Source organism: Sminthopsis crassicaudata, chromosome 3, assembly GCF_048593235.1.
Source record: "Sminthopsis crassicaudata isolate SCR6 chromosome 3, ASM4859323v1, whole genome shotgun sequence".
NCBI classification, from domain to species: domain Eukaryota; kingdom Metazoa; phylum Chordata; class Mammalia; order Dasyuromorphia; family Dasyuridae; genus Sminthopsis; species Sminthopsis crassicaudata.
Genome location: NC_133619.1, coordinates 512,381,405 through 512,401,343, shown reverse-complemented (window position 1 = coordinate 512,401,343; position 19,939 = coordinate 512,381,405). Strand labels below are relative to the sequence as shown.

At 36.4% G+C, this 19,939-nt stretch overlaps 1 protein-coding gene across 3 annotated transcripts in view; it reads right to left on the bottom strand.

The window, feature by feature from the left end:
* Positions 1–1,782: 1,782 nt before the first annotated feature.
* The window catches only part of RNF169 (ring finger protein 169), a 93,258-nt gene continuing 75,101 nt past the window's right edge, over positions 1,783–19,939 (bottom strand). For all 3 annotated transcript variants that reach the window (XM_074304069.1, XM_074304070.1, XM_074304071.1), the window contains 2 exons: positions 5,317–5,416; positions 1,783–3,042 (listed from right to left, as the gene is read on the bottom strand). In XM_074304069.1, the coding sequence (XP_074160170.1) occupies positions 1,834–3,042; positions 5,317–5,416 (1,309 nt within the window). In that variant the 3' untranslated portion in view covers positions 1,783–1,833. The remainder of the gene's footprint in view (positions 3,043–5,316; positions 5,417–19,939) is intronic.

Genomic DNA, 19,939 nt, shown 5'->3' with positions numbered 1-19,939 from the left:
CATGACTATAAAGTAATAAAACTGATTAAAAAGAAACCCAACTACTACTCTACTAGAACTTAGCCATCCAAATGAATTATGTCCTTCAACCTAATTCCTTTGGAAAGCTATACATTAATTCCAATGAAAATGCCACAACTTGAGACCTTAAGAGCTAATTTTCAAGCCTCTCAAAAACATCTCATTTTTTTCCAGTAATATTTTATATATAGTTTAAACATATGGTTATTCAACTTGACTACCCACTTTATTTACCAGATTTGTATATGACTTTTAACTATTTCCAAAGATAAAATCCACTCTCAAAGAATGAAGATATGGCAACCATTGGAGGAGTGGGATGGGATCTTCTAAAGATCCTGAAGGCAATTTCCCCCCCCCAAAAAAAAAAAAAAAGAAAGATCCAAAAAACACTGAACAATGTCAGCATTTCAAAGGAATTATTTTGAAGAGGATAAAGACTTGTCTGGACACGTTCATTTTAAAAACATCAGTAGAATTACTTAGAAGTCATACCTTGTGTGTGTGTGTATATATATATATATACACATACATAGGAAAAACAAAGTCCTCTGAGATGATCTGAAAGAACACATTAATCCCTAAACTTGAGTGAGCTTGGAAAGGCAGAAGTACCAGCTCCTATGAGGGAGGAGATGCAGTACAGTGGTTCAGAGGAAAATAGACCCCTAAAGGGTCACAGACATCAGATTTCTTGGTTGTAGACTAATCAACTTCTTTGTTTCAACAGTTCACAATAAGTGCTCAGTAAATATCATTGTCTGACTTTGACTCAATATTCTTATTTTAAAAGTTAAATCAACCTTGCAGATAATCAAGTGCGCATGAAGTCACTGAGAATGGCTCTCAACTTATAAATGGGTAATACTTAGAAAGGCTGTGAGGCCAGCATATTTTTCATAGTCACTCTCAATGCTTAAAATTGTGAATGATTCTTAGTTAATCTTTGCTGCTCCTTAGATGCTATGAAATTACCAATTTATATGTAAAGGGAATACAATTTCATTTTATCCTGCCCTTACATGATTATAAGGTCATTGAGGGATATAAGGACCATCTATCTAAATTGTGTATCCTCCTTAGCCAAAAAGACAGTGTTCTGTATATAGTAGTGCTTAAAAAAAAGTGTGCTACTGATATTTCAGAATTAGCCAGAGCCAACACAATTAGAAGGAAATATTTGGGGGCATGGGGAGAGGGAAGGAAAAAACTCAGGAGTGAAGAGAATTTTAAATGATGAATTTCAAGGTCAAATAGAAATATCAATTAATTGTTCAGAACACTATTCATTCTATCTGCAAGATTGGTTTAAACAAAGCCAGGATGAAAAAGGTTAGGTGGCCTAGTCTGTAGAGTTTCCACAACCTAACTCATTTTCTTCATTCATTTTTAAGAGAGAAGGAGAGGAAAGAAAGGGGAAAGGAAGCGAGAGAAAAAGAAAGAAAGGATGGGGTGGAGGAAGGAGGGAGGGAGAGAGGGAGAAATTAGGGGGCATGTGGAACGGGAGGAATTGCAAACTAGCCACAGGCTCCTGATAATGGCCAGCCCAAGGCTCTGGCCAACTTGGCCCTGCCAGCTTTGGCCCCAAAGACCCTCTAAACTATTTACAGTATAGAAGGCTTCCTACTTGAAAGGACTTGATCATGGAAGAGGGGCAGGGACAGGATATCCCTCTGACTATGACTATAAGGCCCTAACTCAAATCCATAATCAAAGATGTTTTCAACACTCAACCTAACCAAAAATGTGGAGTCAAGAATCTCTGATTGAACCTATTGGCCTCTAAGAAAAAGGCAACATTGTTCATAAGTACTACTTGGCACCCGTAGTGCTGTTGGACCGTAAGAGATACTGATCCACACCTCCTTTCCGCCTGCTCACTGTCCTACTTTCATTGTCAAACATGTGCTGGAGCTGAAGTGCCAGTTGCCGATCTTCTTCTTCCTGCTGTAACTTCTGCTCCATCTCCTGAAACACTGGGTCCCCAGAGGTCAGGCCCAACTCCCCCACACTTTGTCTTAGTTTCTTAAAGGAGCCATTCTGCTCTAAGTGCTTGGTCTTACAGTGCCTTTTCCGGCCACGGCGCAAGGGAGGGAGTGGCGCGTCACTGATAGCTTCTACCATATCACAGGTGCCATTAGGCAGATCAAAATGGTTCAGTTTCTTCAGCTGCTTTTTTGTGGTTTTGAGAACTACACCGAGTGTGTTGTTCTCAGGCAGTGCTGTATTTATAGCCATAATTTTCCTTGTGTTGACTTTCATATCAGTGCTCATCCATGATTTGTCTAGGTCAGAGTCTGTGCTTGTCTCAGATCCCTCAAATCCCTGACTGTCCAAAATGGCTCCATTTGGTCTCCCTTTAGATTCCAAGGAATAGTCAGTTTCCAACAGGACCTTGGCACTGCTCTTCTTACTAGTTCCCCTCTCTACCTTCGCTTGACTAATTGAGGGAAAATATTCAGGCTCTGGGATGACAAGCGTTGGAGGATCTGCGCTTACTTGCTCACTGAAGAGTCTCACATGTAAAGCCAGCCCTGGCTGCTCCTTGCTGGAATGGACAACTTCCGGAAGGAGAAAGTCTTCCCCTGTTTCAGAAGGCATGGAAGTGAGAGTTGCTTTCGAAAGAGTCTTCTTGATCTGCCGCTCCTGGAAGATCTGTTCCCACTTCTTGAGGATCCGTGGGCTAGCCTCATAAGAGGTTTGCTTCTGCAAGGTTCTGGTCAAATTTCTGGGTGTCGATTTGATGATCAGTGGGCTGAGGACTCTGCCATCAGGGAGTCTCTTAGGAGGGGTACATGGTGAGCAGACAATGGGCTTGAAATGATTCAGTTCTTCTGAGATGCTGTCATTGCTCTCAGGACTAATAGATCGCTCTGGCTTATGTAAGGAGGACAGGGATGACAGGGAGCTGAATGGTAGACGTTTTTCCACAGTCAAATCAGGGGCTGAGAGGCATCGGTTATTTTGGGTTGATAAGAGAACACCAACAATGGGGTTGGAGGCTGGAGTCACTGCTGTGACCTAGAAATAAGATGAGAAGATTTTTTTAAGTTCATGTTTGTGACTAGAAAAGGCATCTCTATTTAAAAAAAATCTAAAGAGGTTTTCAACCTTACTCTTTTTTGTATCATGGACTCTCTAGGCTATCTGATAAAGCCTATGGACCCTTTCTCCACAGGAATATTTGTTTATATGTCTTCAAATGAGTTAAATAAAAAAAAATATAGAATTACAAAAGAACTGAATCACAATGAAATATATGTCATTATATACAAATAAAATAAAATATGTCAAAATAAAAATGTTATGTTTGTTTTAAGTTTACAGTCCTCAGGTTAAGAATCCCTGATCTGTACCAAAATATATCTTAAGAAACTCTGAAGACTAGTAATTCCAGTCTTTTGATCAAGGGATAGTAACAGATATTCTCCTCTCTACGGGACCTAGAGAATCCTCCTAGAGGGCAGGAGGAATAGATGACCTCTGATTAACTGTTGTGATCCCAAGGAGCTCAATTTAAACTGGGACCTGGTACTAGATGTTGGACATCAGTTGTTAGGTGGTCACCTACCCTTCTGGCTCCCTTTTCTTTTGTTTCTTCTATGTGGTCTCATTCTTTTCTCTCACATCCTGTTTCTTCCTTCTATATTCTTTCTTTTATTTCCCCCTTTCATAGTTTTTGATCACCCTATCCTCATATTAGACTTGACTTGTTCACTTGTCTCTCACACTGCTCTCCCTACTGCCCAGCCCTCAGAAGTTCTCTCTATGCGGCTAATGATCCCCCTTCATTCTGCTTCTCCATCCCTATCATGGCCTTCTCCCCTCTACTCTCTTTGGCCTCAGCTTAGACTCCTCTCATCCCACTAACCCTGGTCTGTCTCTAGTGAATTCATTTGTTAATGTACAAGGTTTTTTCTACCAATGACACTTACTACCAGTATGAACTTGATAGACTGTCTTAATTTCCATGTTGAAGGGGTTTAAATGAATCATTCTGCTTCTATAATTATTAAGTCATTTGTATATATGCACATATGTGTATGTATGCACATGTGTATATATATATACATGCACAAATAGACATCTGTGCATGTATATACATATAGGTGTGTTTGTATATATGTATATATATGAGCTCATGGGATGATATATGTAGGAACCTCATGAATCATGTAGTCCAATCCCTTACATTTTATAACTGAAGAGGCTGAGGTCCATGAAGTTGAAGTGGTTTAATCACACAGTTATCAGAGGTAGGATCTGAAACCAGGTCCTCTTGACTCTACTGAACTATACCATTCCAGCCCTGAATACCTGTTAGCCATCCCCCAACCTAGTCTACTTCTGGATTTAGCAGATTAAGCAGAAGTAGCACCAAATAGCTTTATATGCCCTTCTCATTTGCAAGTCTGGATCAGAAGGGAATTTCCCAATCTGAAGTTAGAATTTCTGAGGAATCATGAATATATTTTAAGAGGACTGTGGAAGCTGAACTGTAAGTGTAATAAGAAAAATAATGATGATAAAAGATTCTGAAATGGAGAGATAATGATCTACTTTCCTCTGGTTCTTCTCATCCTTTAAGATCATTAGTGTTATTAAGGAGGAGAACAGAACCACAGAACTCTGAAATCTGCATGAAAGAAAGTTAGATGGAAAGTGGAGGAGACCCCAGAGTTATGGCAGTTCTTCAAAGGATTCTGAGATAAAAACACCATAAGGAGTTTAAAGAAGGAATAGAAAGCATACTATGTTAATAAGACTTAAGATATAACAAAAATATAACATATCTGGAAACAGTGAAGAAAACTGAAATGTGTATTTAGTGGAACTCAAAGGTGAGGGAATAAATTTATACCTACGATGAAAGTCAAGTAGCACTTGTTTATAAGTACTTATAATGTTGCCTTTTTTTCTAGAAGAGAACAGACTTGGTCAGAGACTCTTGTGTCCTCTTTTTCAAATTGCTTAAATGATGAAAATACCCATGAGTTAAAATTTTAACAAATATTCATCAACTGGTACTAATTCCACCTACATTTCAGTCCATCAGACTCACTGTTTTTTCCTCATTTCTCTGTTGGGATCCCCACCCAAAGCTAGTATGACCAAAATATGTTTTCTCTTTTTCTAGTCTACCTAGAAAAGGTCATGCTCAACTAGATTTTAATTGCTACATTCTTTCAAAAGAGAAAGCAAATTAACAGTCAGATCCAGAAGGGACCTCTTTTTTTTTTTTTTTTAATGTGGTGGGACAGGAAGTATATTCCCTGACACCTCTCAAAATAGTACCTTTGCTTTATTGGTGGGAACTGATCGAATTCTGCTTTTTGTTCTGTCCTGGGCTGTGTCATTACAACTCTGGCTCCTCTCCACTCTGGAGTTCAGGTTTCTAAAGGAAAAAAAGTGAAAATAAAAGTAACATAACTAAAAATAGTATGTATATAGCTGTTAATAGACTGGGGTAAATCAGAAGAGTTAGAATCTGTTTTGGAAGGAGATTAAAAGACATAGGCAGGATACTAGACTAGAAAAAACAAAGTTCTAATCCCAGTTCCAAGATCTTGGAAAAGTCACTTTTGGGGCTCAGTTTCTTTGTGTATAAAATGGACATCACTTGAAGCTTCAGGTGATAATTATGGATGATTTTTATAAGTCCCCCTTCTAGCTCTTTTAAACCACCTACCAATGAAGACTGAATTCTTCAGTTAGAATGAAATTATTGGCAACATACACTAGGTATCATGGAAAATTGGTGCAATTATTTCCTTTTTAATTAGCACTATAATATCAAATAATGCCAAAGGACTCTTAAGAAACCCCCTAATTCAAATTTTCATTCTCCCAAGTGAACCAGCAATCATGAGGTCTTTCTCAACCTTCACATTAGAACCCCAAACTCTTGAGTACGAAGGGAATGTCAGAAGTCACATACTCTTAAAGCATAACATACTTAAATGCCAGAGACTGTGCTTTAGTCTTAGGGATTCAAATGAAGACAAAAACACCTCCCCCCCCCAAAAAAAGCTAGAAACAACAAAATCAGTCCTTACTCTTAAGAAGCTAATGGGGAAGACAAAATGCAAGCAAATACATAAATAAGATTCTCTGACATCTCTCCCATTCTCCTTCTCCCTCCCTACTCTCTCCTCCCCCACAAATTGAGAGTAGTCAGGGAAACCAGAAAGTAGTGATGAGGCAGGAGAGTATTTTGAGCAAGGGGCCAGTCAGTGAAAATGCCTACAATCATAATTCAGAATATCTACTAATAGGATCAGTTTGGAAGTCAGTGTCACTAGACTGACTAGTGTGTTAAAAGTGTTAAGAATGGAAAGGTAGGAAAGGCCAGGTTATGAAGGTATTTGAGTATGAAGAGAGGACATATTTGACCCTAGAGGTAAGAGGGATTCACCAGAATTAATGAATAGTGAGGGTAAGAAGTGATCTGCACTTTTTAAGATCAAAATATCTATAAGTAACTTTTGTTTTTTGTGGTGGCAAAGAATTGGAAATAGAAAGGAGGGACTGAATAAGTTGTGACATGATTGTGATAGAATATGACTATCATGAGGACGATTTCAGAAAAACCTGGGAAGACTCATAATGAATTAATGCAAAGTGAAGAACCATGACAACGCTGTTCACAATAACAACAATATGGTATTGATGATCAACTGTGAAAAGATTTAGCTACTCAAATCAAGATGATGATCCAAGAGAATCCCAAAGGGACCTCTCTCTATACAGAGAACTAATTAATTTGAATGCAGACTAGAGCATACTTTCTTATCTTTCTACCTCCCTTGGCAAAATTCTGCACAGAAAAGGCACTAACCTTATCCAAAGAATAAGGTTATCACTGTTCTAAGGAATCTCAGAGAACAATTAGCCCAATCAATTCCTTTTTTTCTTTTTTTAAAAATTTTTATTATAGCTTTTTATTTACAAGACATATGCATGGGTAATTTTTTTCAGCACTGACCTTTGCAAAACCTTCTGTTCCAACTTTTCCCCTCCTTCCCCCCACCCCCTCCCCCTAGATGGCAGGTAGACCAATACATGTTAAATATGTTAAATGAAATATATGTATACCTATTTATACAGTTATCTTGTTGCACAAGAAAAATTGGATTTAGAAATAGGGTAAAAATAACCTGAGAAGGAAAATAAAAATGCAATCAAACAACAACAGGAGTGGAAATGCTATGCTGTGATCCACACTCATTTCCCAGAGTTCTTTTACTGGGTGTAGCTGGATCTCTTCATTATTGAACAATTGGAACAGATTTGGTTCATCTCATTGTTGGAGAGGGCCATGTCCATCAGAATTGATCATCATATAGTATTGTTGTTGAAGTATATAATGATCTCCTGATTCTGCTCATTTCACTCAGCATCAGTTCATGTAAGTCTCTCCAGGCCTTTCTGAAATCATCCTGCTGATCATTTCTTTCAGAACAACAATATTCCATAACATTCATATACTATAATTTATTCCACCATTCTCCAATTGATGGGCATCCACTCAGTTTCCAGTTTCTGGCCACTACAAAGAGGGCTGCCACAAACATTCTTGCACATACAGGTCCCTTTCCCTTCTTTAAGATCTCTTGGGATCCAATCAATTCTTAATGAAGGGTTCTCTTGATATCATCACTAAGGTGGTCCATAGAGTCTACTTGAAAATGTCCAGTAAGAGATAACCCATTATTTTAAAGTCTGTCATTCAATAAATATTTACAAATGGTCTCTCCCTATGTACCAGAGGCTGTAATAAATATTGTACTGGAGATCCAACCCAGACCTGAAGAATGGATCTCCTTTTGTTAGAGGATGATACAAGGAGACTGAGAGGCCGTTGGACAGGTCAATTCTCCTAGAGCCTCCACAGCTGTGGATCATAGCATCTGAAGGAGTTGCAGGGCAGCCTTTGGTGACACAGTTGTTGCAGACTGAGAATGAGCTAAACTGGAGGCAGAGGGAAGAGGAGAGAGAGGTCAGACATCACAAAGGCCTCTCAGTCAGAGAGGTCAGAGAACAGCAACTACCTCTCAGTCTCCTTGTATCATCCCCTCACAAAAGGAGATCCATTCTTCAGGTCTAGGTTGGCTCTCCAGGAGCCACTGTCAGGTGGCTCCCATGTATTCCAACAGCTCCTGTGTATTCTAACATAGTACTCTTTTTCTCAAAAAGCATTCATGTTCTAAAGGGAGACAACTTGAAAACAACTAAATATATGCAAAACACAGTCTGTGTAAATGAAAGGTAACCTCAGGTGGAAAGCACTAGCAATGAGAAAGGCCTACTGCAGATGATAGAATATGAATTAGGCTCTGAAGGATGTCAAAAGGTGGAGGTGAGGAGGAAGAATGTTCTACTTTGAGGGATAATAAGGGTAAAGGCACAGAGGCAGGCGATGGAGTGTTATGTGCAAAAAATCACAAACAAACAAACCAAAAAAAATACCCCAGCATGAATGTAGATGTTACTGGATCTTAAAGTACATAGACGTAAAGCATAAGAGGACTAGAAAAATTGGAAGGGTTTAATTGTAAACAGGTTTAAATGTCAAATAGTATTTTTTTTAAGCTTAGAGATAATAAAAGTATGTTGAGTTGTGTGTGGGGGGGTGGTAAACATGGTCAGACTTGAACTTTAGAAAAATCACTTTGACAGATAAGTAGAAATAAAGAATCACTATGAGTCAAGAGATCAAATAGAAAGGCTACACAAAGGAATGAGATAATGAGAGTCATCACCAAGGTGGAATCTATGTAAGTGGAGAGAGGTGACATACAAGAGATATTAGGAAGGCAGAAACAAGATTTAGCAACAGATTTAATACAGAGAGTAGGAGAGAAAAGGTGAGGATATGAAGGGACTGAGATAATCTCAATAGTATTAGGAAAGTTTGGAGAAGGGTTGAGTTTGAAAAGAAAGATAATTTTAGAATTTTCCCAAAAATTAAAATTTAGCTCTATTACTACACTTTGCTATTGTTTTTTTTTAAACTTGGGACATTTGCCTTTCTCTGGCATACAACACCTCTCCTACTCTGCTCTTTCAATGATGACAGATAATAGCTCAGCAATAACATCTGTCAGTTCTTTCAGTGCCCTGGGATACAGTTTTTGTTTTGGCCTGAAGTTGAAAGATGAGTTTTTCCTCTTACTGTCTTCTCATGTGCCTTATTAAGTTTTTTCCTTCATTCCATACACTATACCACTCTCTGCTTCTACTGCTTCTTTCCTCCCCCACCAATGCTCTTGTATCATCTTGAGCATTCCTTACCAAACTCAGCTCATTGTGGGTTCTGAGGCTTCTAACATTATTCTTACAGACTCATGTGCTCCTTTTTGGAACATATTGTCTATGGTCTGTTTCTGCCCTCCCATCTTCTATAAAAGTCTCAGTGTTTCCTGTGGAGCCACATTGTTTCTTGAAACAGCTTTCCCCTTTTGCCTTAAATGCAATAATTTGTTTGTTACTGAATATATGTTGAATTCAAAGCTAGCATATGACAAAGAGCAATGGTTTATAGTAAAGGAACTTATTCTGGCAAAGGGTGGGTACTACCATCACTATGATCATCAAAGTGATTCTGCCTATGGTTGATCCCAGACTTTAATGACTAATATTGACTTTTTTTTTTTTCATTCCTTGAAATATTGGTTTGGGTGGACTAGAAATGCACAGAGTGGCAAAAGAAAAGGCAGTCAGAGACTTAGTGCAATATATAATCCTACATTTGGATAACTGAGGATTAAGAGAGGAAAAAAAAACCCATATATTCAAAACACATCACTAGTTATAACAAGATGTTACTTTCAAGGATACTGCTGTTGCTGCTGCTGATGTTGGTACTGTTTAGACTACTATTATTATTGCTGTCAGCTCCTATTTGTATAATACTTTAGGATTACAAAATGCTATTCTTACCTGTAATTGAAATCATGTAACATGCCTCCATTTTATAGATGAGGAAATTAAGACTCAGAAGTTAAATAACAATCATAGTCACAAAACTATTTAATTTTAAGGTTGAGTTTTGAGCTATATCCCCTATCCAAAGTCCAGTTATCTATGTTCTAAGTGTCCTCAACTATGGAAGCCATACTAACAACTAAGCTTTAGGTTCTCCCAAGTGAATGCATCTGGGAAAATCTTAGAAGCCAATTCTCTCCCTACAAATTAGAAAAAGCCTAGGGAGTTTAAGTAGAGGCAATAAGCTGTTATCAAGTTAGCATCTGGAAACCACTAACAGGCCTTGAGAATTTAGTCAGGTTGATGTTAACCTTTTAGAGGCATTTAGGAGTGTTCATCTGTAAAATAAGAGTTGGATTAGATCTCCCAAATCAATGATACATAAACTCAGAGATGGAGGAGGGCTAACATTTAATCTAATTTCCCATAATCCCAGTTCTCTCTTCTGACACCTTTAGGTCCCTTACAACTCTAAGAGATGATGCTCTAAAATTCCCAAATTTGATGATCCCTTCAAGATAAGGGCCTGCATCAATCTATATTTGTAACCCCAGAATCCAAAACAGCTACTAGGGCACTCACTAAATTGACATCTACTTTATAAGGTCCTTTCTAAGAAGCTCTAACATTCTATGACTGATTCCAACTCAGCTAACAGAGTGGTAAATATTTAATCTTTAATAGGATTGAGGGAAAGAGGTAGGAAGAGAAGAATCTACCATATATCACGTAGAGGAAAGGTATTGATAATATTTCTATGGAGACAAAAGATGTGAATTCACAAATGTCTTATTTCTCCAACATTTAACTTCCAATTATAGGACTCTTTAGACAATGCTGGAGTTACCATGGCTCACTTTAGGAGGACTAGTATAGGGAGGCTGTAGCAGTGTCCTCTGCAAAATTCCCGAGAACCAAAAAGAAATGCTTTTCTTCCCTCAACTGTTGATCTTTAAAGCTTTGGGGCAGGCCTTGCCAGCTGCCTGGTTTCCATGCTAAACATGTAATAGAGCAGTAAATATGAAGAAAAAAAAAAAAAAAAAAAAACAACCAAAAAACAAAACACCAAACCCTCCCTCCCCCCCAGCATTCTCTGAAAAGTGATTGGCTTAAATTTCCAGTCTGGAGACTAAATGGTTTCAGGGATGTCTGGTTGAACTAAAAATATCCACCCACAACCACAATAATGTGTCTGAGTCACAAACAATGAGAAGAGGGGGTAGATGCCAAAAACATAAAGCTGGGGTGGTTCTTAATGTTCAAAGCACATAGCAAAGGGTTTCCACTGTGAACATTTTATATATATGGATAGGAATATAACACACTGGACTTTGATCTTCAAAACAAAAATATCAGAAAGGAGATCTGAAAGATCTATATAAGCCAATGTACATTTCAGAGAATCTCACAATTGGAAGGAACTTTTAAAATAAAGACTTAAAGAAAAATCTATTCCAATCCTTTGGCTAGTGTATGAATCTCTACTAAAATATTAGTGACAAATAATTATTTGTTCTCTGCTTAAATATTTCCAATGAGGATGTAATCACTATTTTTGTGAGATTGCTCTAACAATTTTTACCTGAAGTCATAGATTTGGAATCAGAAGGGACCAAGTTCATTTGAACCTTAGTTTAAAGAAGAAAAAGTCCCAAGAGTGTGAGTGACCTTCCCAGGGTTACACAGGTAAAAAAGAGCAAAGCTAGGATTCCAATCTAGGTTCTCTGCATCTAAAACCAGGGCTCTTTCTAAGCATTACTTGGCAAATTATTTCATTGAACTGAAGCTTGTCTCCTCTGACTTCTCCCCACTGCTCCTAATTTCACTCTATAGAATAAAAAAGAACATACCAGGCTTATTCTACCTCTGACATCCAGCTCAAATCAAATATCTGGACATAGGACTGCTGGCTGCCTCTTTTCTCTTGGACTCTCATCTTCTTTTTAATCCTCTTTTTCCTTTACCTTAGTTCAGCATTCAAGGGTTTCTGCAATCTAGCTCTCTTAATTTTTTTTTTTTTCTTTTTACATTTTTTTTTTCTAAATTCTGAACTTTGGGGCAGCTAGATGGAGCACTGCCCCTGAAATCAGGAAGACCTGCAGATACCTGACCTCAGATACTTAACACATCCTAGCTGTGTGACCATGAGCAAGTCACTTAACCCTAACTGCCTCACAAAGAAATTTTAAACTTCACAAACACTAAATAAAAGCAGCATTTCCAATTATAAAGCAGAGCAGAAAGTCAATCAATAAACATTAATTAATCATCTAATGTACCAGGAACTATGCTAAGCAAAAACTGGAGATGATATAAAGAAGCAAAAAGTAGTCCCTGATATCAAAAAGTTCAGTCTAATGGGGGAAGAAAACAGGCAAACAACTCAAAACCAACAAGCTATGAGGAGATGATCAGCAAGGAGGAGGCACTAAAATTAGGGGAGCTGAGAAAGGATCCTTGCAGAAGTTGGGGCTTAGCTGGGTCTTCAGAGAAGTCAGGGGAAGACAAAGGATTCCATACATGGGGGACAGTCAGTGAAAATTGCCTAGAGTGGGAGAATGGAGGAAAAGGAGATTTTTGAAACTGCAAATCTCCTATATGTAACAAATTAATGTTATTTTCAAAACTGTCCAGATCATTTCTGAGCTTTCTTCTCTTTATTTCTCATTTTTAGAAATATTTCAATAATCTTTTTTTTTTTAACCATAATATTGCTAACCCTATTCTCTCCCTTCCAACTCCTTCCCTTATTAAGCTGAGGAATGTAGAGGAATAAAAAACAAAAATACATAGTTAAGAAAAAACTCCCAACATAGGTTGTGCATTTTAATTTTATCACTTTTCTGTCAAGGAGTAGATAACATATTTCATTTTTGGTGTTCTGAAGTTATATTTGAATATATTACCGACCAGCTTTTTAAATCTTTAGAAATTGTCTTCACAATGTTGTTACTGTATAAATTATTCTAATTCTGCTCACTTTACTTACATTACTTCATTACCAAGTTTCTCTGAAATCACTTGATCCACATCATTTTTTACAGTGTAATAATGTTCCATTATATTTATATACCAAAATTTGTTCAGCCACTGCACAATTGATGGGTATCCTCTTCATTTTTAGCTCTCTAAAAAGAAATAAAGCTGCTGAGAACAAATTTTTTTTCAGATGCATCTTTTTCCTCTTTCAGATACAAGTCTATAATGGTATTGCTGGGTCAAAAAATCTGAGTTTTGGGGGTTAGAATTCAAATTGCTTTCCAAAAAGGATGACCAATTCACAACTCCCATAAATAATGAACTGATGTACTTCTCTTTCTACAATCCTTGTAACAACTTTTTTTAACACTTTTTGTCATCATTGCCAATTTGATGGTTATCAGATGGAACTTCATTAAGTTCCTTTAATATACATTTTTCTACTTATTACATTTAGAGCTTTTTCTCCCCATGGCTGTTGGTAGTTTAAATTTCTTTCTTTATTCATATCATTTGACCATTTACTAGTTGGCTAATGGTTTTTCTTTTTAAATAGTTGAATCAGTTACTTATATTTCTTGAAGACCTTGCAGCAAAGATTACCCCCTCTCCAAAAAATAAATCCTGCTCATTTTATTTTATATGATCCTCTTTACTGTTTGGCCATGAATTTTTTATCTACTTATAGATACAAAAGGCATTTCCATCTCTGTTTCTTTAATTGATTTTTTGATGTGATCTTTTATCTCTAAGTCATACATTCATTTACAGCTTGTGTTAGAAAATGTTGTGAGATACTGATCTAAACTTCGTTTTTGTTGGATTGCTTTCCAGTTTTCCCAGCATTTTTGCCAATTAAATAACTCTTATTCCTGTACTTGGATCTTTGGGTTTATGGAACACTGTGCTACTATGTTTGCTTGTTTCTAAATCCACTAATCTATTTTACTAATTTATTCACTGACCAACTTTTTTGTTTTTTAACCAGTGATAACCTTTTCTGACAACTGCTTCATAGTAGAGTTTAACACCTGGGACTAGCAGGGCCCTTCTCACCTTTTTTTTTATTATTTGTTTTGAGATTCTTGACCTTTTGCTTCTCTAGCTGAATCTTAATATTTTTTGTCTGAAATGATCCTTTGTTAGTTTGACTGGTAATACACTAAAGAAATTAATTTAGATTATTTATATAATATATAATTTATATAATAATTATATTTACCTGGGCTTCCCATGAGTAATGAATATTTCATCAGTTATTTAGAGTTGAAATTTCAGAGTTTTATAGTTGTGATTTGTATAGTTCCCCATGTGTGTCTAGATTAGATTCATAAATATATATTAAATATATTAAATAAATATCCATAATAATCATTAGGGATTTTGACCCATTGTTGGTATTCAATCCTATCCAGATCCTCATGATGCAATGTACTATAGTGTGTCAGACCCTTCTATCCTCCACTGTGCTAATTTTGATCTAACAATTAATATCAAGAAAACACAAGTTCTCTGTCAGCTAGCACCTCATCATCCATATGTGGAACCATCGGTTGGAGCAGATGGAGAATTCTGAATGCTATGGAGAAGTTCTCTTTCTTTGGCGGTATATTTTCCAGGGATGTCCACATTGATAATGAGATTGACATACACATTGTCAGAGATAACTCAGTGTTTGAGAGGCTCATTATTGTATGCCTATGAAACCTAGACAGTGTACCAGTGCCATGCCAGGAAACTGAATTGCTTCTATCTGAATTGTCTTAAGAAGATTCTGAAGATCACCGGGCAGGAAAAAAATACCAGACACTGAGGTCCTTTTATGAAATAAATTGTCAAGTATTCCAACTCTACTGCAGAGAGCACAACTCTGTTGGGCTGGCCACAATGTTCAGATGCCAAATATATACTTGTCAAAAAGATTATCTTATGAAAAAGGACACCCTCAAGATCTCTCTTAAGAACTTTAGAATTGATTTATGACATGGGAGACACTGGCATAGGACCGCCCAGCATGGTGTGACCTCATCAGAGAAGGTACTGTGCTCTATGAGCAAATCAGAAATGAATTAGTTCAGAAGAAATGCCACATGTTCAAAGTCAGAGAAACCAGCTTAAATGTTCAGAGGGATTATTTGTACCCCACCTGAGGCAGAGCATTGAGAGCTCATATCGGTCTGACCAGTCACAGTCGGATACACTGTAACTGGACTCTAACATAATGTCATTTTGATCCTCTTTGAAAGCAAAAAACAACTAACTAATCAATCTACCTCTTCATGTTCGTTGCTTCTAACACATTATTCATCTCAGCCTCTGCCATCACCTTTTTCTTTTGTCTTCATTCTTTCCTAATATCATGGTCTTTTCAAATGAGTCCTGTCTTTTCATAATGTGGCTAAAGTACTTAGACTTCAGCTTCATCACATGATCTTCCAATAAATAGTTTGAATTAATTTAAGTACTGACTGATTTATCTCCTTGCTGTCCAAGGGACTCTCAGAAGTCTTCTCCAGCACCACAATGAGAAAGCCACAAACAATTTGGTCATGCTGAGTTTTCCTATCCAACTGTCAAATACCAGTGTATGCTATTGGAAAAGCCATAAATCTTACAGACCTTTATCAGCAAGGTGATGTCTTGGCTTTTTAATATACTGACCAGATTTCCTATAGCTTTCCTTCTAAGTAGCAAGCATCTTTTAATTTCATGGCTGCAGTCACCATGTGCAGTATCTTTGAGGTCAAGAATATAAAATCCGACCCTGCTTCCATTTCGTCTCCCTCTTTTTTCCAGGAAGTGATGGAAACAGTTACCAAAAGCTTAGTTTTTTTGATGTTATGCTTCAAGGAAGCTTTTATATTCTTTTACCCTCATCAAGAGATTTCTTAATTCTTCTTGGCTTTCTGTCATCAAAATAGTACTATCTATATATCTGAGATTATTGATATTTCTCCTGGCAACTTTAATTTCAGCTTTGATGCGCTCAGCCTGATACTTCACACGAAGTACTCTATACATATCAGTTAAATAAACATGGTGAAAACATATAGCTTTTCTAATCTTAAATCAATCAATTGTTCTATTTTCCATTCTAACTGAAAATTACATCTTGAACCAAAGAGAGATTTATCAGGAGACATGTAAGATGATCTGATACTCTCAACTCTTTGAGGACTTAGAATATTCTGTTATGATCCATACAGTAAAAGACTTCAGTACAGTCAATGAAATAGATGTTTTTTGTTTTTGTTTTTTTTTTTCTTTCCTGGAACTCCTTTACTTTCACCATAATCCAGAAAAAGGTGGCAATTTGGTTTCCAGTTCCTCTGCCACTTTAAAATTCTCCATTTGCATACTGTTGAAGCCTAGATCACAAAATCTTACGCATAATCTTGCTAGTACGTGAAATGAGTTCAATTATTTGGCAATTTGAACATTCTTTGATGTTGGCCTTCTTTAGGATTGGAACACAAACGGGTCTTTTCCAATTCAGTGACCACTGTTAAGTTTCCCCACTTGTTGTTATATTGAGTTCAACAGTTTAAGAGAATCATCTTTTAGGATTTTAAATAACTCAGCTGGAATTCCATCAGTTCCACTGTTAGCAAAGCCTTCCTAAGGCCTGCTTGACTTCATTCTTTCTCCAGGATGTTTAGGTCTACATCAATAACCACATTATCATGTTTTTCAGTGGTGTTAAAATCTTTTTTTTTTTTTTAGTTCTTTTGTGTACTTCTTAATTAACTCTTCAATTTCTGTTAAATACCTAACATCTTTGTCTTTTATCATGCCTACTTTTACATGAAAAATTCCCTTGACCCAGAGTTTTCTTTTTCTGAATTGTCTCTCCCTCTCTGGCTTAGGAAGGAAGACCATTTGAGGGAGGAAGGAGATGAGAAAAGAAGGAATTTGTTAAAAAGTCTTCTTTTCATATTTTTATAATTTATGTAAAAATGGAAATATTTTTTCTTTGAATATTTGATAAAGTTCATTTGTGAATACATTTATTCCTGGACTTTTTTTTCTTCAAGAGTTAATTTACTATTTCTTCAATGCCTTTTCCTAAAATTGGTTTAATTTCCAACTATTCTATTAATGGAGATATTTAAGTATTTATACATTTCATCTAAATTATCTATTTTGTTAGCATAGAATTAAGCATAATTTGATAATTTCCTTTATTTTTCATTTTCATTTGTTATTTATTGATACTAGCAATTTCTTTTTTTCTCTTTTTTAAAAATCAGATTACAGCTGCCTGGCAGTTTATCTTATTAAATTTTGTTTTTAAAAAAGTTCCTAGTTTTATTTACTAATTTAATGCTTTTTTTCCTTTTCACTATATATCTATTACGATTAATTTCTTTAAAGGTTTTTTAATAAATACAATTTTTATTCCATTGTGGACAGTAAAAGATGTCAGTCAATAAGCAATAATGCTTAATAAATATCAGATTCTGTGCTAAGCACTGGGGATACAAAATGAAGCAAAAGATAGTCCCAGACCTCATATTCTAGTGGAAGACAAGCAAACAACTATTTACAAATGAGTTATATGCAAGATGAGAAGGAAATAATATAGGGAAGGCACTAGAATAAAGAAGGTTTGGGAAAGGTTTCTGATAAAAGGGTTTCCAGTTAGAACTTACGAAGTCAGGGAAAGCATTAGGTGAAGATGAAAAGGGATAGGATTCCAAAGTCATGGCAGACAATCAGGGAAAAACTCTCTAAGCCAAGGGAGTAAGTGTCTTGTTTGTGAAATGCAAAGAGGTATCACTGGATTGAAGAGTACCTAGTGGGACATAACTTATAAGACTAGAAAGGTAGGAGATGGCTAAGTTATAAAAATGTTTGAATGCCAAAAAGAGGATTTTGTATTTGAGCCTGAAGGTAACAGGAACCACTGGAGTTTACTGAGTAGAGATGTGACATGGTCAGACCCAAGCTTTAGGAAAATAACTTTGGCAACTGAATGGAGAATGGATTGGAGCCAGGAACAGATATGAGGCTTCAAGGGCAGGTAATTGCAACAGTTCCAGTGTGAGGTGATGACAACCTGCACCATAGTGATGACAACCTGCACCATAGTGATGACAACCTGCACCATAGTGATGACAATGTCACAGAAGAGAAGGAAGAGTATTATTAAAGAAACACTGCAGATGTGAAATCAACAGGCCTTAGCAACAGACTGGTTAACAAAGGGTGATGAGGAGTTGAGGATATGCTTAACTGTTCTATTATTCTACATTTTATGTGAAGTTTTTATGCCCTAAACAGAGTTAACTTTTGGAAAGATGACATAAGCAGCTCCTTTTATTCCTTCAATGAAACTGCCAGAGATCTATCAATTATCTTCTTGTTAGCTTTAAGTCTTAAAGATGTATGCTGAGATCTGCAACTATTAAAGTTTTACTTTCTTACTTCTTTCTATAAATCAACTAATGTTAAGTATTTAGATCTTAAGTTATTTTGATGTATAATCAACTAACATTAATTCACTGGATAACATGACATTAAGTTTACTGTAGTTCCTCTGTTTACCTAATCATGTCTTTTTTTTTTGGGGGGGGGGGGCGCTTATCTGAAATCATCATTATTACTGCAGTATTTTAAATGGGCTTCTTATAAACAGCACATTACTGGACCCTGGCTTTCTAATCCATCCTTTTGTCCTCATCTATTTTATTGGTGAGTTAATCTCATTCACAATGATAGTTATTATGTTTATTGTATGTTTTCCTCCAACCCATCCTCATATATTTTCTTCTCTTTACCCTCCATATAGTCTTTATAAAAGAAAAAGTAATGAGAAAATTTGCTTTAACATTAATAAGGGTGATCTATTTTTGCTCTAAAGTCCTTCTCTCCCCTTTGCCCAGACACTGATAACAGTTTTAATACCTTTCTTTTTTCCTTTTAACTCACTACCAATTTTCACAATCTATCCTGCAAAGCTGGAATATTTTGCTCATAGCTCATCTCTCCCTTATTCTTCTTTTCTATGTCTGTTCTCTACTATTTTTCTGTTGAGTTTATTGTTTTTCTACATATAAGCCCCATAGGCATGGATATATGTATCTCTGTGTGTGTGTGTATTCTTTAGTGAGCTAATGCCTTCTCTGAACTTTCATATCACTTCACTTAAACCTCCTCCTTGCTATGATCACATTCCTAATTTTTATTAGTCATTTATGTGTCTTATTCATCTTACTAAATCATAAGGATAGGCTTTTTGAGTCTTATCTCTGTTTCCTCCAGAGAATATAGGATGTGGCTCTGTCTGTGACATGAGCTTGGTAAGTATTTCACGGGTATAAGCTACAAAGAACTGCCTCTTCAAAGTCTCATGGTCACTGAAAATTAAAGTATGTTTATAACTTAACTTGATATTTTTCCTGACTTAGTATCATTGTCCCATTTTTCTCCTTTTTCATAGCTTATAAAATCACAGAATCTCAGGATGGGAAAGGACCATAGAGATCATCTAGTCTAACCCTTCATATCTTGTATAGGAATGTTTACCACAGTCTCCTTGACAAGAGAACATCAAGAATCTACTTCCATATTTCTAGTAATAGAGTTCCTTTCCTTTTACCGAGCCCAAATCTGCTATCCAGTAACCTGGACACGTCTAATACCATTGTCCCATCATTATGGTACTTCAGACATTAGAAAACAATCTTCCCATTCCTCTATTTTATTCTGATAAATCTTCAGTTCATAGAACAGAACTATTGCTAAAATGCCAAAAACAAGCTAAACTACCAAGAACTGTGAAGCATACAAGTACATGAAACTAGCATCTGGATCACAGCAAGTATTTAATGCATAGTTGTTGACTGACTAGGAAGAAACTTTGGTAGTTTATGATCATCACCATCATCAGCATCATCATCAAATTCTTTTGTAGTTAATCTGTGAACTATAATGCTAATAATTATGATGT